Source organism: Rhinopithecus roxellana, chromosome 18 (genome assembly GCF_007565055.1).
Source record: "Rhinopithecus roxellana isolate Shanxi Qingling chromosome 18, ASM756505v1, whole genome shotgun sequence".
NCBI lineage: Eukaryota > Metazoa > Chordata > Mammalia > Primates > Cercopithecidae > Rhinopithecus > Rhinopithecus roxellana.
In genome coordinates, this window is record NC_044566.1 from 67,029,431 (window position 1) to 67,052,941 (window position 23,511).

The window sequence follows — 23,511 nt, forward strand, 5'->3', positions numbered from 1 at the left end:
TTGATCCAGCAATTGTGCTCCTTAGTATTTTATCAAAGGAATGGACACTTCACGCTCATACAAATATAAGCTCACAGATGCGTATAGCAGGTTTGTTCATAATTACGAAGACTTGGAAGCAACCCAGAGGTACTTTAGTAAGTGATGGTAAATAAGCTGTGATCCCTACGATGGAATATTACTCTGCACTAAAAGGAAATGAGCTATCAAGCCATGAAAAGACATAGAGGACCTTAAATGCACATTACCAAGTGAAATAAGCCAATTGGAAAAGTCTGCTGATTGTATGATTCCAACTCTATGACATTCTAGAAAAGGCAAAACTATGGAAACAGTAAAAAGATCACTGGTTGCCAGGGGGAAGGGTGGGGGAGGGATGAATATGTGGGCATGGAAGAATCTACTCTGTATGATCCTGTCGTGGTGGCGGGGAATCTACTCTATGATCCTGTCGTGGTGGCGGGGAATCTACTCTGTATGATCCTGTCGTGGTGGCGGGGAATCTACTCTGTATGATCCTGTCGTGGTGGCGGGGAATCTACTCTGTATGATCCTGTCGTGGTGGCGGGGAATCTACTCTGTGTGATCCTGTCGTGGTGGCGGGGAATCTACTCTGTGTGATCCTGTAGTGGTGGCGGGGAATCTACTCTGTGTGATCCTGTAGTGGTGGCGGGGAATCTACTCTGTGTGATCCTGTAGTGGTGGCGGGGAATCTACTCTGTGATCCTGTAGTGGTGGGGAATCTACTCTGTATGATCCTGTAGTGGTGGATGCATATCGTTCTGTGTTGTTCAAACTCGCAGAATGTAACACCAAGAATAAACCCTAATGTAAACTGTGGAACTTAGGTGACAGTCATGTGTTCATAGACTGTAACAAATGTACCATTCTGGTGCAGGGTGCTGATAAGAATGAGGCTTCGTGTGTGGCGGGGGAGGGTAGGGCATATAAGGGCTATCTCTCTACCTTCCTCTCAATTTCATTATGAACCTAAAATCCGCTCTAAAAAATTGTGTTTATAAACAGAAATAATCCATCTTCCGAGAACACTGACTGATAACAGGTGCTGTATTTCATATTCCCATGGCTGTCCAGAAGAAATATTTTTCTCTAGATAGCAGTTTTCCATAAGGATTGAAACAGCCGTCCCCGCTCCGTGAAGGAAGCAGCCAAAGGGAAGCAACCAGAACAATTCTGCCTTTACGTACTTATTTCATTTGTTCACCTTCTGTTTGCGTCTTTATAATTTTTTTTGAAAAAGGACCAGGACAAACTGAGTGAGGAGCAATAAAGGTAAAGGTAATAATGTCAGTGAAAAATGAGATTCCTAGGACCCACTCAGGTGCACAGTTGTATACCATGTTACCGCATGCCTGTCCTGGGCTGTCCACCTGGAAGCCCATGTTGTTCAGCTTTTCTACCCTGTATCTACAGAGCACCCAGCTCCTGACACAGTACATGAGTGAACAAATCAGTTAATCTCAAATATTTCTTGGGAAAAAAGTGACACGTAAATCTAGTAATATAAAAATGAATGAATTTGTATATATATTATAAATCATATATTTTGCCAAGTCTTTTATCTTAGTTTTAGCTCATAATAAATAAAATCAGCAACTTAACTTTGCTCGTGCTCTAACATACAACAGAGAGGCAAAGGATTCAGATACACAAATGAAAACATAAATATATTTTTATTTTCTACCGCACTTAGAGAGCTTGAGCTTTTTATAAGCTGTTACTTTAAGGTTAGATATTTTTAAATTGTCCATTCATGAATTTGTGATTTCTTCTTTTCATTGTTCCTTTTACAACAGTATATGTCTTTCAGAGGAAAGAAAAATAAGTTATGAGAATATTAAAGTCAGATAAATCACTGAAATTAAAATTGCATTTAACTGGCTAATTTTCATTTCCAAACTTTACAAATCAAGGGAAAATTTAGTCTTTTGACTAAGACTAAGCTTTAAAAATTTTTCAGACAACTACATTTATAAATAATCTTTTTTAAAACTTGAGATATTAAATACATAGTTTGGGCCAGGCACAGTTGCTTACCTGTAATCCAAGCACTTTGTGAGGCTGAGGCGGGCGGATTACCTGAGGTCAGGAGTTCAAGACTAGCCTGGCCAACATGGTGAAACCCCATCTCTACTAAAAATACAAAAATTAGCCAGGTGTGGTGGTGGGCGCCTGTAATCCCAGCTACTCAGGAGGCTGAGGCAGGAGAATCACTTGAGTCTGGGAGGTGGAGTTGTGGTGAGCCGAGATTGCACCACTGCACTCAAGTCTGGGTGACAAAGTGAGACCCTGTCTCAAATAAATGAATAGATAAATAGATAGGTAGTTTGGAGGGCTACCTTTTAATTTGTAATTAAACAAGTCTGAGGGCCCTTACCTTTTTGACTGAGGCTTAGAATTTTGGTTACCTATGGTATTTGAAATTTTGAAAGCAGAGTAAACATAAAACTTTTTAAAGTTAATTATGAAAAAGAAGAAAAGCTAGACCAAACTACTGATATGTACACTAAAGGTTTTTTTATATTGAGAGTAAAAAGTACGTTTTTTAATAGGCCATTAGCATTTTCAAATAACCTTTATTGTAACATTGCTATGTTATTTGTTTCTCTGTATTAAAGGTATCTTAAAACTTCTGACATTTTCTGTTCTGCACTCTGGGTCATGAGGTTCTTTCAATTACAAACATGTACCTGTGCCTTAAAACTAAAGCTTGGAAGTGCTTTGGTTAAGCAGGTATAGTTAAACTTTACATCTGTGGTTTTATTACTCCTAATTATTATTTTCTTTGGAAGGCATTCAATTCTATTTTTTCCCAAGGTGTCTGAGCGTCCCTTCCCATTGTTAGTTAGGTTTCTACCATAAAAATGTGTAGTCAGGGCTGGCTAGGGCTGCTGGAATCGTATTCCTGAATACAGTCTATGCCTTGACTTGCCAGTGGTGTGTGGTCAGCAGGTCCGAGCCTCTTTTCACTTCTTTTCAATTATTAGGTATTAAGAAGTCCGCACAGCAGCTCCACATCCACCGATACTGTTGCTGACTTTGATGATACCCTTCTCTTCTTTGGCCGCTTTTTAAAGATTCTTATTTTAACCATTTACCTTGGATATCTTGGGCTATGTTCATGTAAACGACATCTCTTAACATAAATATGAGCTATCTCTTGTAATACATGTTATGCAACTAAGATAATATTGGCTAATTTTTCATAGTGAGCCAGCTGCTATGTGATCTTTGTATATTAATTAATGGAATCCTTACAACATGTGTTTCAAACAGGGAATATAACCATCCCCATCTTATGGACAGGGAAACTGGGACACAGTGGCTCACTGATTTGTCCATTGTCACTGCTAGTAAGTAACAGTGCAGGAGGAAGGAGCGGTGGAGCCACGTGGGGGTAGCAAGCTCTTGCTAGTTTTGTAAATAGCCTAGTGCAGTTCTCTCTGATAGAACTGTCTGTGATGGTGGAAGTCGTCTCTATCTGCTCTGTCCAGTATACGAGCAACTAGCCATTGAGGTTACTGAACACTTACAGAATTTTATTTCATTTTAATTGATGAAAATTGAATGAGGCCACATGGGGTCTGGCTATTGTACTGTCCACAGTACAACTCTAGAATGATTAACTTTCTTCCAGCAATTCTGGCATAGGACCAGCCTCTAAAACAAGGAGATACCAGAATCATATTGACCTAACGCACATGCACCACGGGAGCTGCTTTGCTGGTCAGCCTTCTTCCTGTCCTTCCTCCTCTGAGCTACCCTCGACCTTGCCACCAGTTCCTGTTTCCGGTCCTCCACGCTCCTCATGCCTCCTCCGAGCTACCCTCGACCTTGCCACCAGTTCCTGTTTCCAGTCCTCTACGCTCCTCATGCCACATGCTGTTGCCCCGGGCGTTCTGAGCAGGCGCCTCTAACTAGCTCCTTTGCTTCCTTCCCTGTAAGCCCCAAGCAGCATCTCTTCCCGTTCAGTTCTTAGAAATTTTGCTTAGTACATAGTTATCTTTTCTGCATTTTTGGGGAAATATATGACAGGTCACTGAACCATGTGGAGTCTGAGGATTTTATCCGATTGAGCCGTATTTACCCTCTCTCTCCTCCACTACAGGATTTCGATTTTGAAAGTGCATGAGAAAGATAATTCAGAATGTTTTTCCTATTTCAGAGTCAAAACATACAAAAGCTTGTTCTGGGCGCCCCGTAAGTAGTACCTGCTGGGCATTCTGAGCCATAAGTATGGTGAGGGTTACTCGGCCATCAGGCATCCTTTCAGCTCCCGAAAATAAACCTAACTTTGCGATATGTGGGAGAGGATAATTTTTGTTTTCCTGAAGTAACCACATTAGACTTTTAATTCTTACTGCCTAGAATTTGCCCAGCTCCAACCCATCCTCCTCACCAGTATTAATGCCAACAATGTGCTGTTAACACGATCGCCTCGCAGCAGTAAATCAGGAAACTAGTTTTTGCATGAACCACTTGAAACAGGCTTCAGGTCTCTGGCACAGTTTTCAAAGTAAACTTTTCTAACCAATTATTGGGAGGACTTTAGTTAATGTGAAAAAATTAACTCCTGTAAACAACAGCATTGCTCCACACGGGGCCTTCCCAGCTTCATATTTCTGAAGATGTTTACATTTTTGAAAACTGTTTTTGTCTCTCTGAGGAAAGTTTTTAAAAAATTAATTTGCGGCTGGGCACGGTGGCTCAAACCTGTAATCCCAGCACTTTGGGAGGCCGAGACGGGTGGATCGCGAGGTCAGGAGATCGAGACCAACCTAGCTAACACGGCGAAACCCTGTCTCTACTAAAAAATAAAAAAAACTAGCCGGGCGAGTTGGCGGGCACCTGTAGTCCCAGCTACTTGGGAGGCTGAGGCAGGAGAATGGTGTAAACCCGGGAGGCGGAGCTTGCAGTGAGCTGAGATCCGGCCACTGCACTCCAGCCTGGGCGACAAAGCGAGACTCCGTCTCAAAAAAAAAAAAAAAAAAAAAAAAAAAAAAAAAAAAATTAATTTGCAAGCATAAAAAATGAGATTCATTTCTGCCATTTAATTACAGTGTTGCTCACTTTATTTATGTTTAATTATAGCTGATCTAGCCTAGGGATGGTTGTAAGATATTAACAAGCTCTTGCTTGTCAGTTTTCTCTAAAAAACTCAAGCACAGATTTTCAGAAACTGAAAGTTGAGGGGAACCATCTCTTCAGTGTTGTTTTGTTAAAGGAAATTAAAAGTTGATTTGTAAGCACCAGCAACATAAATCTAATTTGTCATTTCCATTTCCATGCCCTAGATTTTCCCTTCAAATAACTTCTCCATCCACATTTAAAATTTAACATTTAACTTTGAAAGTTCAAAGGACCGCAGTTAATAGCGTATTGACTGTACAAATAAATAGTGCTTTCGACCCAAGGCCCAGAATGTGTTTCCTGGACGACGAGGGTCTGTGAGTTTCTCCCCTGTGGTCTGAAGAGCTGCTCCTCCAACCTGTAGGTAGGGCCGGCTTATGTTTTTGTTAAAGGCTGGATTTGCAGAGGGAGAAAAGAGAGAAGGGGATTTGGGGACTGTTTACTTTGAGTCATTTTGCTACTGGAAAACCACCAAATGTGGCTTAAAAATATTGGACAGAGTGACAGAGCTACTGCTGCTGCCAGCTTGGGTGAAGTAGCGCAGCTGAATCCAGCCTCTGCTCCCTTGGGACCAAGATGAGGAAAGCCGCTGACCCCACGCCACCCAGACATCCCCAGCCCAGCCTATCCTGCCTGCCACCCTGCAGCCCAGGAGGACTATATGGCCTTGCCACTTGGGAGTTATTGCCAGGGCCCTTACAAGCTTTTGCTCCCTAGGATTTTTTTTTTAAGTATTTAGGAAATACTGCCTTACGTAATATTTGTGCATCCATTTGTTTATCAGCAGGCATTTATTTCTTATTCACCGGCCTGTTAGATACCAGGCTTTTGGGAAGGAGAGGTGGAGGGAGGCATTGGATACCATGGGTTGTTCACTTCTCATATGATTTTAGGAAGTTAGTAGGGGCCCTCTAATAATACCTTTTTATTGCATTATTATTTTATCTATGCATATATTTTCCCATGTTAAAGTTTATTGATAAAAAATGTCTTCTGAGGGATTTGAGGAAGTACTAGGTACTTCCTTCAAACTTTTAAGGTACTGGGTCATAATTTTAAGAATACAGACTATGGGACATTTTAAAACAAATGCATTTCTACCATTGATATTAATGGTGGACGATGCTCCGTAAACATAATCACATATCCCTTATCCTGAAGCCCAGGCTAAAGATGGACATACTCTGCCTGTACCCTCCTTGCCCTCCCCTCACCAGACACACACACACGCATACACACACACACACACACACACACACACACACACACACACTCCTCTTGCCATGATGGGAGGGACAACTCTAGTGCAACTTGGAAAGTGTCAAAGAAAACCCAGAACTGGACAGTGGAACAGCAGATTTTACTCAGGACTGTTGCAGTAGAGGAAATGGAAGCTCAGTGTAGAACTGGGCTCCACTCCAAAAACAGCACAGGCAAGTGGGGATATGTAGCCAAAGAGCAGGGTGGGTTTGGTGGATGGAAAATCATGAAGAGGAACCGTCACAGGGTGAGGGAGATTCTGGCTAAAATGACCTCACAGGATTCTTGCTGCAGACAGACCAGGGTGACCAGGCATCACCTGGGGGGTGGTGAGGGTTGAGGAACCTGATAAGATATTGAGCATGGCCGGATTTAGCCAGGTTTTTGGGAAACTGGGCTCTTGAGGACAGGGCCCAGTAGAAAGTGGCTCATAACCTACCTAGAGTTTGGTCAAGGAGAGAGTCCTGTCAAAAGGCTAAACTCAAAGCTCATTTCATTATTTATTTGCTGACTTCTCTGCCTGCAGCAGAAAATAATATACCTAGGGAAATTACTTCTTTCTATCCCAAAGTTATGGGGGAAAAAACACAACATTTGATACTGTTTTTATTTGCTGCATGGTTAGGTCATCTGATCAATACAAATGCAATGGGCCAAACCTAAATGGATGCCCTGTCTGTGCCAGGATTTGGGATGCAGTGGTGAGTAAGAACAGTTCCAGCTCCATCCATGCAAGGGAATACCCTCTGTTTGCTGATATGGAGCACTCTCCAAGATGTATGGCATGGGAAAACAAATCTAGTTCCTGAACAGTGTTAAATACATGCACACGCGCCAGGAGGATATTTTTGGCAGGTCACCCCAAAACTTGTGTTGGGAGAGTGGAAAGTTAAGGAGCAGGGATGAGAAGAAAGGTATACTGTTTGATTTTTTTTTTTTTAAATCTCATGTGTGTAATAGTTTTTCAGTATACAAATGATAAAAAGAAAAAAGAAATGATCTCAGCCAGGGTGGTGACACAAGTTTGTGAAGGCAGTGTTAGTCTGTGCTAACCAATGTCACCATGGGTCGGAGGCTGTCGAGCTTCCCTTTCAGCTGTTTTCCCTCTTTCTTTTGTTCTCGGTACTTATTTATTGAACTTAATGGGGAAGATTTCAAGGCATTTTAACCACCCAGCTTTACTGAGTGAAATGAAAACATCAAAGCAGACATTTATATTGGGGGTAATTTAATATTTATATGCTGTTTACTTTATAGCCTGGATTATGAGTAATTACAGAGTCTCTGTTTAAGGTGCATTAGAAATATGACAGTCAACTCAAAAAGCAGTTGCTGCCATGGACACCATACTGTAATTTAATTTCCTGGAATCACCTTCTCTGAATTTCTAGTTATTTCATGGTTTCTAGTTAATTCAACATGTAGAATGATCGCTTCATTAATTTCTTAGACTTTTATGAACTGCAGGCTATTGTTTAATAGTTTCAAATTAATATTAGACTTTTAAAAATATTATATTTTTGAAAATAGTAAATACTTTAGATAAAATCTATTTTAAATACAATTTCCCAAATAGTCTCTTTAAAAGTTCCCATGAGTATTTGGGATATGTTCAATGAATTTTATTATTTTGTCAAAAAATAACCACAAAGACCTCCCCCACATTAAGTTGTATGTTCGTTTTCAAAAGAGATATGACACTCAAAACTGTTTAAGTCCATTGGGCTACTTACACAGTTTCTCAGTGGAGGGAGGAGGTGACTTGGAGACAGTCAGCAGGACAAGGAACCACAGCTGAATGACTGACTGGCAGGAACGCAGGGCTGTCTTATAGCACAGTGCAGCAGTTGACTTGGAAATAGAGTTTGTGTTCCATGCACATTTTTTTAATTAAGAAAATTATTATTTCTTTTTCAAAGATTTTTAGTCAATAAAAATGTCTTAGATGGAAAGTGGGGTCTGATGATCCCCTTGTTTCCAGTGAAGCTTTTATGATTCTTGAATCAGCAAAGTTGTTTTATTGGGTTGTAGAAAATCCAAAATCATAACACTTATAGGTATAATTTGTTTAGAGAATGTGCACTTTGTGCTTGATTTAGACTTTAGCAGCTTTATATGTATTCTCATTTATTCCTCACACAACCTTTAGGGCAGATATTCTTATCCCCATCTCACAGATGAAGAAACTGAGGATCGGAGAATTCCCAAAATAACTTGGCCAACAAGTGGCAGAGCTGGCATTCAAACTCGTGTCTCTTTAGATCCGATGTAGGAAAGCACATACTTTTCTCCTGTGTTGACCTGGCGTGAAACAGAATTTCCGAGGACTTTATTCCCAGTTAATGCACCTCTTTCTCTGCATTCTCCTCTCTCTTTCCCTTTGTTTTCCCGTATACTTCTCCTCCTCCTTCCTTTCCTTTGTTGTGTTTTAACTCGTACATGAGACTCTTGCAACCTCAAGCTGCCTGGATCAAAGTGTGATTTTGAAACACTCTGCTCTTGCCTGGACCTTTGCTGTGGAGAACCCTAGCATGGGAACGAGGTGGAGACCACCCCCAGAAGGTCACGTGCACCCGTGCTTTGATCCCGAGGGACTTTGGGAGGGGGAGGCTCTCTCCAGTACTTCAGAAAGCCTGTGCCTGCACACAGCTCTCCCAGCAGCCAGAGTGCTGAACAAAAACACAGGTGTCCCAGCACAGAGCCAGAGCCACAGTGATCACCCCACAAAGATCCAGCACATGTCCAAAGAAATACTTCTTGAATATGCATTTTTTATTGTTTTCCTATTACAAGAGTAATGGATGCTTTTTGCAAAAATTACGTTTCGCAGAATTATAAAACTTGAGAATACCCCGTAATTCTAATCTCCCCCTCCCCTGAAAGAGATAATCCCTGTTAACAATTTTGAAGAAATTCTAACTTGTTCATCAGTTCTTTACATCAAATGTTGTTTTTCTCTCCCTCTCTCTCCTCTCTGTGCCTCTGATGTGGAACGTTGTGTGACTGGAGCTCTCGGGGGTGAGGAAGAGGCTGACCTTCCACCTTTTTCTCCTCGGTTCTTTGTTGTGCTCACTCCTGATGTACATTTGAAAGACAGGCAGAGTAATTGAAAGGAGGAAAGAAAGTATCACTCACCCAAAATGTGAATGAGTTAATTAGTAAAAATCTAGGTGGACGTGATTCCTCTGAATCTTTTGTTGAGTAGTTGATTAAGTACAGGCAACACTATCCTTCAAGTTGGTTTTCATTTAAATTTTGGCCAATAAGTACTGCTTAGTTGATTTTGTATATAGATACGGATGAAGAAATTAAAATATATAAATTTTACAGAAAAAATGGGAATGTTGAACTAGGTGGGACTTGTATTCTAGCATCCAGGGTTTACAAATGAGGAAACTGAGATTTCGTGCAAACCCTTCTTCCTCTGCGGCATCCAGTCTGCATCTGTGGGCTTGCCCAGTCTGCTGCCTGCATGGGTGTCCTTCTTGTTCCTCTTAAGCCGTTGTCTGGTTTTTGTTAATGAAGAGTGTTCTATAGAAAACATCACAAAGATCGACCTGGCAGCCCCTATAGTGTAGTGGTTATGAAGCCTGACTCTGGAATTAGATGACGTAGGTTGAAATCCTGGTTCTAACACTACTTCTGTCACCTAGCCCAAGGTACATAACTTCTCTGACGTTCTATCCCCCAGTCTGTGAAACAGGAAAAATGGCAGTGCTGCCCCGATTGGGAAGAGTATGGATTATTGAGTTAATGGTGTAAAGTTCTTGGCCTAGAGTAAGCACCCATAAATGTTGGTACTTACATGAATGTTTTTGTAAACAATGGAATCGTACTTCTAATTATGTATTAAAACTTGTTTTTAAAATTGTCATGAACATAGATCACATCTACATTCTTCTTTTTATAGTTGCATTATAACTATGTTATATGATATGCTATAGTTTACTGAGTTCTTGAACTTGTGGAAATGATTGTATGTGGGTCAAAGAGCCATTTGTTTTGCCCGTTCTTGGAAAACAGTGTGTTCTGATGTTCAAATCTAGAGAAGCTTGATATCTTTAGTACCACAGAGTTAGTCTCAACAGGAGGTTAACATCCTTTTAATAAATATGTAAGATTCTTTCTACTTTCAGGAAATGCTAAATTGCTAACTATTTCAAGGAGCTCTCCATTTGGATTGACTTCTAGGCTTGTCCACTAATGAAATTTCTTATGCACTTATCCTCATTTTTGAAAATAACACCCCTGATATCAAAGTAATGATTTTCTGCCTTAGAAGTGAGTGGCTGAATGTTTCCCTGGCTTTAGCTTCTGAGCATGCACATGACTGGCTTAATTAGAGGAGAAGAAAGTGCCATAATTCTGCCAGCCACTGGGAGTAATGCAGCAGTGGGAGCCTGAGAGACCCTTGATTGTTCCCATGCTCACGGCTTCTTGAATAAAGTGGATGACTAAGTGGACTTACTGTAGTAAGAGAGATCATTAGCAGTGGAAGACACATTTGAACTTGCTGAAAGAGCTGCCTTTGTGTCTAGGAAGGCCGACACTTGGTAATTATTAGACCAGGTCTTCGTTTCATCTCAGCGGTCTTTCCTTTTCACGCTTGCGAAGTCTGAATAGCTTTCTATTGCCCGTTAATCCCCACAGGAATGTGGCTTTGGCTATGGGGAGGATGCACAGTGTGTGACGTGCCGGCTGCACAGGTTCAAGGAGGACTGGGGCTTCCAGAAGTGCAAGCCCTGTCTGGACTGCGCACTGGTGAACCGCTTTCAGAAGGCAAATTGCTCAGCCACCAGTGATGCCATCTGCGGGGACTGCTTGCCAGGGTGAGTTGACCAGTTTCTTTCCCTTGTAATTATTTAATTAAGCTAACTTTTTAAAAGGCAATTCCCTTGTTCCATTCTAAACTGGAATGCATGCTGATATTAACTTGAAGAGCTGGTGGAGTATTTGTGACTTCTTTCAATATGAACCACTGGATTATCTGTGGTACCGTGTGCCGTGCATGCAGCAGACACTGGCTATGAAGAAAATGAATAGGCATGCTAACAAAGGACTTCTGTTATGAAAATCTAAGGAGTTCCTACAAATCAATAAAAAAGCACACTTGGACAAATGGACAGAAAAATGAACAAGCAACCCACAAAAGAGGGGACACATGCGACCGCAGTTCTCTGACAGTGTCACCCTCATTAGCATCAGAGGAGGGCAGGTCACACCATTCAGCCATTCAGCAGGGATTTGCCCACCCACCTTAGGCATTGCTTTACACGCTTGGTCTATGTCAGGAAACAAAGTGGCAAAGATGCCTGCCCACGGGGAGCTTATCTTCTTATAGGTTTGTGTTTGTCTGTTGTTGTTGTTGTTGTTGTTGTTTGTTTTTGAGATGGAGTTTCACTCTTGTTGCCCAGGCTGGAGTGCGATGGTGCCATCTCAGCTCACTGCAACCTCCTCCTCCCAGGTTCAAGTGATTCTTCTTTCTCAGCCTCCCGAGTAGCTGGGATTACAGGCATGCACCACCACACCTGGCTAATGTTCTGTATTTTTAGTGGAGACAGGGTTTCTCCATGTTGGTTGGTCTCAAACTCCTGACCTCAGGTGATCTGCCTGCCTCAGCCTCCCAAGTGCTGGGATTACAGGCATAAGCCACCATGCCCGGCTTCTTACAGGGTTTTAAAAATATTTAAATAGTAAATAATAAAGAAGCAAATTATGCAGAAAGATAGAAGAGAATCGCTTTGGAAAAAACCCTAAGGCAGACAAGGGAGATTGGGCATGGCCACAGTGAGGGGCAGGACAGTGACAGTGTTAAACTGGGTCACCAGGATAGGCTTTATTCAAAGGTGAGGTCTGAGCAAAGGCTTGAAGGAGACGAGGCCTGAGCCAGGCAGAGAGGTGGGGAAGAACACCACAGAACACCACAGACAGAGGGAACCTCCAGCAAGAGGTTCTCAGGTGGGAATCCACCTGGGGTGGGTAAAACACCGCCAGGAGGCCAAGGGAGTGGCAGGGAGAGGGAGGAGTGCAGTACGTTACAGAGAGCAGGGGAAAGGGTGGGCAGGTGCAAACACAGAAGCCTTAAACAGACTTGTCAATAAGGCAGCCAGGTCCAGGGAAAGGAGGGGGACCACACCTGGGCCAGGGGGAGCACCAGGGAGGAGGAAGTTAAAATCCTGATGGCTTCTAAGTAACTGTGGGATGGATTAATACAGACAGCTGGAGGAGAAAGTCTGGATGAAGAGCTGGACACAGGGTGGCAAGGTGGGTGACCTGGAAGGCTGGGAGGAGCCATTGCTGCACCAAGTATGCAGAGAATGGGATGAAGCCGAATATCCTTAGAGCTTAATGGAGATAGAGCGGAGCCAGAGTTACACAGACAAAGTTAACTGTCTGTGTAACTCTGTCAAAGCCAGAGTTACAAAGACAGAAGAGAGAAGAATCAGAAACCCTGGAGCATCAGAAGCCGGTCTGTATTGTAAAAGTAAGAAGCAACCGCAACTGCATTGCAGGAGCAGCGAACATTTATTACTTACAATGGACCAGGCACCTGGCCAAGTCCTTTTCATGAATTATTTTCTGTAACTTTCGCAATGTTTTAAAAAGGAAGAAACTGAGACTTACTAAGGATTAAGATTATTCAGGCAAGATCACCCTAACCTGTGTGTGGTGAGTCTGGGAGTTACATCATGGGAGTCTAACGTCAGAATTCATGCTGCAAGGCACTACAGACAAAAGACTCTAACTGGATCACCGCAAGGTCAGGGTGGTTTTGACCAGATGTCCTGGGGTTGGGGTCTTGTTGAGGCCAGAGGGGAGATAAAGCTCTGGACCTGAAGGGTGGAAGCAGAGTAGAAAATAGCCTAGTGGGTCCAGCATGGTCATATACAGAGACACAGCACCTAGGGAGCTGTAAGATGTAGTGGGCTAACACCAAAAGCACAAGCAACAAAAGAAAAAATAGCTCTGTTGGACTTTATCAAAATTTTAAACTTTGTACTTCAAAGGGAACCCTTTGAAGTACAAAACACAACCACACAACCCACAAAATAGGGGAAAATACTGGCAAATCATATGTCTGATAAGGAACTGTCTTAAGTAGAATATATGAGGAACTCGTACAACTCAATAATAAAAAGACAGATAATTCAATTAAAATAAGAATGAAGGATTTGAATAGACATTTCTCCAAAGAAATATACAAATGGCCAATAAGCACATGAAAAGTTGCCCAGCATCATTAACAAGCAGGGAACACGCAATCAAACCCACATTCTTCAACCCCACTAAGATAGCTATAGCCAACAAAAGCCAGACAGTAACTGGTGATGACGTGGAGAGATTGAAACCCCCAAACACTGTTGGTGGGAACAGCAAAGGGTACAGCCAGGTTGGAAAACAGTCTAGAGTTCCTTCAGAAAGTTGGACGTAGAGTTACCATGTGACCTGACAGTTTGACTCTTAGGTATATAACCAAGAGAACCGAAAACACGTCCACACAAAAACTTGTACACTAGTGTTCGTAGCAGCAGTTTACAAAACAGCCAAAACACTGAAACAACCCAGCTCTGGTTTGAATGTGTCCCCTCCAAAACTCAGGTATTGGCAATGCGATTGTATTAAGAGGTGGGGCCTTTAGCAGGTAATTAGGTCATGATGGGCCCTCCCCTCACAAAGGTGCCCTGATAAAGGGGCTTGACAGAGGGAATTTGTTCCTTTTATTGCCCTTCCACCTTCTGCCACGTAAGGACACAGCATTTCTTCCCTCTGAAGGGTGCAGCAGAAAAACCCTCACCAGACACCAGATACTGGCATCTTGATCTTGGACTTCCCAGTCTTCAGAACTATGAGAAATAAATTTCTGTTGTTTATAAATTACCTAGTCTGTGATATTCTATTACAGCAGCACAAAACCGACTAAGACAAACTCAAATGTCTATCAACTGATAAATGGAAAAACCAAATGGGATATATTCAAACAATGAAATATTATTCATCAGTGAAAAGGAAGGAAATCCTGACATATGCTGCGAGATGGATGAACCTAGAAAATATTATGCTAAGTGAAGTAAGCCAGTCACAAATGACGGCATATTACATGATTCTATTGAAATGTCCAGAATGGTCAAATCTACAGGGACAGAAAGGAAATTAGTATTGCCTAAGGGCTGGGGTTGGGGAGGGTTGGGAATGGGGGGTGACTGATAAGGTTATGAGGCCTCTTTTGGGGGTGATGAAAATGTCCTTAAATTGATTGTGGTGATGGTTGTACAACTCTGTGAATATACGGAAAACCATGCAATTGTACACTTTAAATGGGTGAATTGTGTGGTATATAAAGTATCAGTCAATAAACCTGCGCTTTTAAAAAAAAAGGAATGGTGTATAATCTCAGACCTGTGACAATATCTATGGATAGCATTACCCAGAGTTTTGATCTTGTGCGAATCTAATTGAGGACATGAACTGAACATCTCACACACCTCTGTTGTTCGTGTTCTCCAGTTCTCTGATAAAAGCCTGTCTGTGCGTGTCTACTCTCTTCATCTGGGGGTAGGGAAATGAGGAGGTCTTCAGGGGATGTATAGGCTGAGGTAGGCAGTGCCCAGGGAAGATGGGGAAAGGCCTGATCTAGGACTGGGATTTTATAGAGCCCACACAGGGCTGTGCTGCCGGAGTAGGGGAGCTGGTCTGCCTGGGACTCCACCGTGCCTGGTTCCTCCTGCTTCCCTGTGGTCATTGTCATTTGAGCCTGCTGCTGTAGTTTCTACAGTGTTTGTTTATTCTTTAAGTAAATACTTAGCTACAGGAAAGTTATAAGTGAATAGACAGTTGAGTGATGTTTCACAATTTATTTATATGATTACTTTAAAATCCCATTCTTTTCTAAGTCAGCATTGGTACATGAGGCTGGCATAATTACATAGTGACTTTTACCCAGGTCTTTCCAAAGTGTTTTCAAAGTACTCTTCTAACTTGACTGTACTTCTGTGAGGAAACCAAATGGTTGAAACCCGTTTTACAAGCAAAAAAACTGGGAGGCAGAAAGACATGAGCAAAATGCATATTGCTCCCCAAAAAGCAATGCAGAAGTCAGGCATAAGGTGGGCATTGCTCTTTTTGGTGCCAGTCTGCCTCCTGTGGCCTCATTCTCTAGCAAGAACCTGCTGCTGCCCATAGGCCCAGGCGCCCCAGGACAGCAGCTGCTTCTCTGTCAGTAGCAGGTAGGGTGTGGAAATCTGCTGTCCTCTACCCATAATTTGAGTCATTCGAGAGAGCCGGTCCCCTTATTCCCACATCTGCTCTGACTTTAGACCAGTCATTTAACTTCTCTGACGTGCACTCTTCTCACTGTCAAATGGCCATGCTGTAAGAATCCACCCTGCAGAACTGTTAGAAGGATTAGAAATAGAAGGCATGTAAAATGCCTAGCAAGTGCCTAAGCCATTGGAAGCCCTAATGAAATGCTGGACATTATTGCCAATTGATGATTTTGGGGCCAGTGAAAACTTCGCATGACTTTTTCAGAGTGTGACGAACAGGCCTCCAGGCTCCTCTGCCAGCGCCCGGTTCCTGATTCCTTCCTGGCTCAGGGGAACTGGAACCCGCCCTGAAGAGTAGGCTGGCCCCCGCCAGCTCTTTGCTTCTTCTGGTGACAATGACAACTAACATTGAGCACTTACTATCATCTGAACCACTCTGGAAAGTAGGGATTCCTACCATCCCCTCTTAACGAAGAGGGAAACTGGTTCTTGGAGTGGGTAAATGACTTCCCAGAATCACCCAGCTTGTAAATGAAAGAACTGGGATTCACCTGGAAGCTTCTCTGCCCCATGCTTAGGTGCATGTCTGATTTCACTGGGAGCTCACCCCTGGGGCTTCCGTGACTCATTGACACGGAATCACAGGGACTGCCTCTGCCCGTCTGGGCTGTGCCCACTTCACTCTCACCCTACCCTCAGCAGACTCCTTGCTCCTGGAAGCTGCCTGAGTTGCCTGAGTTTTTGCATCCCCTCGCCTCAGCTCTCTGGTCTGTACTAGTAACCATGACACTGTTTAGGAGACCTAGACTCTTACTCTAATGATTCATCTTGTCATTAGCATTTATTCACCTTCAAATAAGGGGCCATTGCTGTGGATTGTTGAGGAACACAAACAGCAGGCCAACTGATCAGCATGAAGCAAGGTGCTAGCAAGAGCCCAGGACAGAGCAATGCTGTCATCCAGTGTCTCACAGACGCTTCAGAAAATCCCACCCTGACTTGACTGTGATTCACAGCGCATAGTAACTGCCTTCAACATTGTGTTAAGTGAGGTCATTGTAAAACCAGAGTTGTTATATACCATGTCATCTCGTTGCAGAAGTGCACTCATTGATTGAAGAATTAATGGTCTACAGCCAGATTTTCTTAAAACAGCAGTTTTCAAACACTGTGTTCATTAAGCTAACCAGTGCCGTTTGGGTTCTGTTCAATTAAAAATTCCTCTTCATTGGGAGGCTGAGGTCATTAGGCTAACCAGTGCTGTTTGGGTTCCTTTCAGTTAAAAATTCCTCTTCATTGGGAGGCTGAGGCAGGTGGATCACTTGAGCTCAAGAGTGTGACATCAGCCTGGGCAACATGGCGAAACCCCATCTCTAAAAAAAAGTTCAAATATTAGCTGGGCGTGGTGATGCACACCTGTAGTCCCAGCTACTTGGGAGGCTGAGGTGGGAGGATGGCTTGAGCCCAGGAGGCAGAGGCTGCAGTGAGCCGAGATCCCGCCACTGCACTCCAGCCCGGGTGACAGAGCGAGACTCCGTCTCAAAAAATAAATTTAAAAATTAATTAATTAAAAAATAAAAATGGTCATTCAAAACATGACAACCTTCTAGCCTCATTTGTCTCATGGTCCTCAAACTTTTAGAAATTTTTTGGCAAATGTATTTTATTTGATTGTCAGGGAAAACTCAGACCTTAAAACTGTTTAGTCACAGTTAGAATTCTTTATTTTTAAAATGTTAAGTAGTGTCTGTACTTAATCCTCAATACCTCCCATTTTCCTAACTTTTTAAGTGTTAAAAGATGGATTTCTGTATCCAAAATATTTGTTCTTGAGAATGTTGGATATTCTATTTTTTAATTTTTTTTGCTTTTTACATGAAATGAGTTTTTATGTATAAAACACTATTTTGTGCTTTCTTGATATTGAATTCAATGAACTTCTATTGGGCAAGTTTTCTGGCTGAAAAGATAGAAGTATTAGTTTGATTATGTTACAGTGTTTAGCAAGACATCTTAAAGAAGAAGGTGCCTTTATATTGTCCTGTGATTTAAAAAAAAAAAAATTTAGGCCGGGCCCCGTGTTTCAAGCCTGTAATCCCAGCACTTTGGGAGGCCGAGACGGGTGGATCACGAGGTCAGGAGATCGAGACCATCCTGGCTAACACGGTAAAACCCCGTCTCTACTAAAAATACAAAAAAAATAGCCGGGTGAGGTGGCGGGCGCCTGTAGTCCCAGCTACTCAGGAGGCTGAGGCAGGAGAATGGCGTGAACCCAGGAGGCGGAGCTTGCAGTGAGCTAAGATCCGGCCACTGCATTCCAGCCTGGGCGACAGAGCAAGACTCCGTCTCAAAAAAAAAAAAAAAAAAAAAAAAATTTATAGGCATGTTTTATTGTGATGAAAAACATGTAACATAAAATTTACCATCTTAACCATTTTTAGGTGTGCAGTTCAGTAGAGTCAAGTATATTCACATTGTTGTGAAACAGATCTCCAGAACTGTTTCATCTTCTCAAGCTGAAACTCTGTATCTGTGAAACACCTCCCCTTTGCTTCTTCCCCTAGCCCCTGGGAACCACCTTTCTTTCTGTTTCCATGAATTTGACTACTCTAAGTACCTCATAGAATTGGAGTCATTCAGTATCTGTCCTTTTATGACAGGCTTGTGTCACTTAGCATCATGTCCTCAAGGTTTATCCACGTTGTAGCATGTGACAGGTACCCCCTGCTTATTAAGACTAATAATATTTCATTCTGTGAAATACTTTGTTTATCCAGATTCATCAATGGACATTTGGGTTTCTTCTGCCTTTTGGCTACTGTGAATAGTGCTGCAATGAATACGGGCATGCAAGTATCTCTTCAAGACCCTGATTTGAGTTCTTTTAGATATAGACCCAGTAGTGGGATTGCTGGATTATATAGTAGTTCTGTTTTTAATATTTTGAGGAACCTCCGTGCTGTTTTCCATAGCAGCTGCACCATTTTACAGTCCCATCAGCAGTATACAAGGGTTCCAGTTTCTTCATATCCTTACCAACACTTGTTATTATCTGTTTGTTATTGTTTTGATAGTAGCCATCCTTATGGGTGTGAGGTGATATCTCATGTTGTTTTGACTTTCAGTTCAGGGATGATTAGTGATGTTGAACATCTTTTTGTATACCTGTCAGCCATGTGAGATATTTCTCCAAAGACATTTCTCCAGAGAAATGTCTATTCAAGTCCCTTGCCCATTTTTAAATTAGGTTGATTTTTTAATTGATGAGTTTATAGGAATTGTTTGTATAATATGAATATTAACCCTTTATCAGACATATGATTTGCAGATATTTTCTTCCATTTCATAGGAATGTTTGTGTCCTCTGATTTTAAGTTCATTGTATTCCTATTTGTCAACTTTTTTCTCTTGTTGCCTGTGGTTTTGGTGTCACATCTAAGAAATCATTGCCATATCTAATGTAATGAAGCTTTTCCTCTGCATTTTCTTCTAGGAGTTTTATACTTTTAGGTCTTTAATCTGTTGCCTGTGGATGTCCAGTTTCTCCAGCATTCCTTAAAGAGACTGTTCTTTCCTCACTGAGTGGTCTTGGCACCTTGTTGAAAGTCATTGACCATATACACAAGGGTTTACTTCTGGGCTGTCTTATCTATTCTGCTGGTCTAGTTGTCTGTCTTTATGCCAGTACCACACTATTTTGATTACTGTTGCATTGTATTATGTTTTGAAATCAGGAAGTGTGAGTCCTCAAACTTTGTTTTTTTGTTTTTAAATTTTTCATAAATTCCAAAATGAGTAATTTTATTAATATCTAGTGGGAAGTCACTGTGTTATATATCCTTTGGAAAGATTGTCATAATCAAGTGAAAATAGAATGTTGAGCAATTTCTGAGTGTATCTGGGCATTTGAGATAATTTACCTAGTTTCAAATGCAAATTTTGCTTCTACCATAAATTATACAGATTGGCTACTACATTATCCAGTTTTACAAAATAATTGCATCTGCCTGCCTCTGTAGACTTGTTCTCTATGTTAGTATTTTTGTTATAGAAAATTTATGTTGTATATACGAAAAAAAGAAAATCACTTGAATTCCTACAATCTAGAAATAGTCACTGTTAATATTCAGTGTATAATATACTTGCAAACTTTTTTCATTGCAAATATATACATATAACTTTTTTTTTTTTTTTGAGATGGAGTTTCACTCTTGTTGCCGAGGCTGGAGTGCAATGATGCAATCTTGGCTCACTCCAACCTCTGTCTCCCAGGTTCATGCCATTCTCCTGCCTCAGCCTCCCGAATAGCTGGGATTACAAGTGCCCACCACCACGCCCAGATAATTTTTTGTATTTTTAGTAGAGATGAGGTTTCACCATATTGGCCAGGCTGGTCTTGAACTCCTGACCTCAGGTGATCCACCTGCCTCAGCCTCCCAAAGTGCTGGAATTACAGGCGTGAGCCGCTGTGCCTACCTACACGTAACTATTTTTATATGTATTGGTAAGCAATCTGAGAAAATTGATAGAAAAGTGCGTGCCTGCACGAAATAGAATTATATGTATTCCTTTGTTTTCACTTAATGATATTTCATGAATTTTTAAAAATGTGTATGGTAGGTCTTCATCATCATTTTTAAAGGCCATCTGGCATTCCATTGGGTCTACCGTGATTGGTTATTTCTATTGGTGGACATTGGGATTGTGCCTAATTAGCTTTTTTTTTTGTTTTATAAACAATGTTGTGATTGTATTCTTGCACAAACATCTTTACCCAGTTGATTATTTCTTTAGGATGAGTTTCTAAATAGGAAATTACTAGACAAGAAATGTAAACTATTTTATTGAGTTCTAGTGACACATTGCTAAATTGCCCTCCTAAAAGCGGCAATTTATGTTCCCACAGACAGTATATACATATACCTATTGGCCTACACCCACATCAGCACTTTCCCCATTTTCTAAGTAAAAAATGATATATTTTCATTTTAACGTGAACGTACTTGATTGATAATGAAGTTAAACATTTTCATCTTAAATTTCTTTAAAAAAAATTAGTTGCATCATGCTTTTCAGTTTATGAAATTTTTAAATTATGAAACATTCTTCTTTTGGGAATGAAAGTTCTTTGCTTATTTTTCAATTTTAGTGTTCATTTTCACCATCATGATTTTTAAGTTTTACTTTATAGACTGAAGGTATAGACAATACTGTAATTAGGACAATTTTTCAATCTTTGACCATTATCTATATTGACAATGCTATATTTATTTATTTTTGCCCTTCAGATGTCTTTAAAATCTGTGTGTGTATGTGTGTGATTGCTGTTAATCTCTTCCACTCTGACTCCTGGTTTCTTGTTGCCTAGAAAGACATTCCCATATCAAGATTGTATGAGGATTTCCCTACATTTTTCCATTGCTTTTATGGTTGCTTGGTTTTTTGGTGTCTGACTTCCAAATGCTAAAAACTAGTTCTGTATTCATTTATAAGGTGTTTTGTAGTTTAAGTTTCAATAGAAATGCCAGAGACCACTGCCTTTTTATCCCCCCGTCTGCACCCCCACCCCAATATGGAAGAAGTGCACCGAGAAGCGTCTGCACAATTATGTTTAGGGGAGTTTGGTATTTCCTAAGTGTTCACTGCTTCCTGTCCAAAAATGTGTCTACCTAAGATACTATTATTTACGCCTCTGTGTACTTTGAACCATAGGACTGGTAATGGAGACTGCTGGTAATTGATGACCACAACGGTAAGCTTAGATGAAAGAACTAACAAGGAGTATTTTCCTCTCTCTTCTAGATTTTATAGGAAGACAAAACTTGTTGGCTTTCAAGACATGGAGTGTGTGCCTTGTGGAGACCCTCCTCCTCCTTACGAACCACACTGTGAGTGAACACGACACAGGCAGAGCCAAGGCCTGTGAAAAAGTTTAAATCTGTAAACCTTTCTTCTCTGGCAGATGGAGCCAAGTCTGTCTCTCCTGTAGGGTGTACAGCGTGTCCTCTTTTATCAGGCTTCTAGCCGGACAGAGAGCCCCTTTGTTGTGTGCCTCAGTCAGCAAACCGGGCCCAGGGGTTTGAATGTCGAAGTGGAGTGCAGACATGTCGCCACTGCTCTGCTCCATTTGAAGCCTTCCCTGGCATCCTGAGTCTGGAATTCAGGCGACTGTGATTAAGCAGGCAGCCCACATCCTCACTCGCAGGTCTTCCTGCCCTGGCCCCATGAATTCCTGGGTTTTCCTTTCCTAGTCCCCATACAGGACTGTGGTGGCATCTCTGCCTTCCCAGAAAAGTTCCTCTGTCTGAGTCACCTGCCCTCACTGTGTGTCACTAAATGGAACTTAGTTCACTTCATCCATTCCTTCTTTTTTCTCATTTAACAAACAAATGAGAAAAGAGAACTCATTGCATGCTGGGGATACAACTGTACGTGAGAAAATTGTGCCTTTTCCTCTTTATGTGAACATTAGTTACTCCTTTTGACTATGTATTTTGTGTAGATATAAAAAGTATTTGTTTCAAGTTATCAACCAGCATCAATTTTGAATAGGAAGAAGAGTGACCTCTCACTCATTTTAATCCTAAACACAAACCAGGCCAATAAAAACCCACAGGAAGGGAACCGGTGAGTGGCCCCTATGTGGCAGCGCATGCTTGTCTGTGCCACAGCAGGGCTCAGGAGAGCCACACTTCACGGCTCAGGGGAGAGCGAAGGGCAGGAGGGAGGACGGAGGAGGCTTCTTTATCCCACACACAGGTCGCTCATGCCTTTCTGGGGAGCATGGTTTTGATGGCATTTCCAATGCATGGGCTGTGTCCTCTTGCTTCTTGCTATGGTAAAAGTCCCCACTGAACTAATTGAAAGTTAGTGCGTCATTTGATAAGGTCACACAGTGCTTCTCTTTCCAAGAGTGTCATGGAATTTTGCAGTCCGTATTAGTGTGTCCTTTACCAAAATGCATTACTTTCTATTCTTCCTTTGAAGTGATAGAAAAGCGAAAGACATTGGAAGACTTTCTTTTATAGAAAATGTATATTGATCCTCATTTTTATAATAGGTAAACATTCACCAAATAATTCATCGCAAATAACAAATGCAATATTGAATGCCTGTTATCAGGCACAATGCACATGCTTTACTTGTTTTGTTTTACCTAATTTTCTCAATAATCCTATCATCTGTCCAAGTTTGTCAATGAGAACACTAGTCCAGAGAGGTCAGTCCCATTCCATTGTTGGCTGCTAAGTGCCAGAGACAGTATTCAAATTCCAGTCCAATTCTTTCCACCACAATCTACTGGCTCCCTAAGGAAAACTAAGCTATCTCATCTTTCCTATACATTGACTCTTTCTCATATAGTTTTCTTCAATATTAATCACTTAAAGAAAACGCTAAAAATCTAGCATGTAAGAGACACTGGAGGAGTGTCTTTATGCCACTACACATCCCATCGAAGGACAAGCCCTCTTGCCAGTTTAACATGCAGTGACCTGGGCTTGCCTGTGGGTCAACCCAGCCATCATTCTGTCAGGAAGCTGAGTTAAAATCGTGCACTGCAGCCCAGACTGCTGCACAGAAATTCTGTGAAGGCAGTATTGCCACTTTAGAGTCAGAAAGTCTGAGGGTTTTTTTCCCGTCAATTTATTGGATTTATATTTAATACAATCAAGTCAAAACTCTGAGGCTTTAGGATTTTCTGCCTTCGAGGTTCTGGCTAAGCTCAGATATCACAAGTATCACAAATTTGCCTTTGAAGGTAGATCTCACATGTAACTTTTAGTGCCTTGTGAAGTTCTTAGTAATTTAGTGTTGTGTGAAGTCCCTAGTATTTTAA

General features: G+C 41.5%; 1 protein-coding gene across 5 annotated transcripts in view; it reads left to right on the forward strand.

The window, feature by feature from the left end:
* Nucleotides 1-23,511, forward strand: part of TNFRSF19 (TNF receptor superfamily member 19) — a 104,987-nt gene that overhangs the window by 33,086 nt on the left and 48,390 nt on the right. For all 5 annotated transcript variants that reach the window (XM_010379640.2, XM_030922238.1, XM_030922239.1 and 2 more), the window contains exons 4-5: nucleotides 11,062-11,240; nucleotides 21,477-21,562. In XM_010379640.2, coding sequence (XP_010377942.1) covers nucleotides 11,062-11,240; nucleotides 21,477-21,562 — 265 coding nt within the window. The remainder of the gene's footprint in view (nucleotides 1-11,061; nucleotides 11,241-21,476; nucleotides 21,563-23,511) is intronic.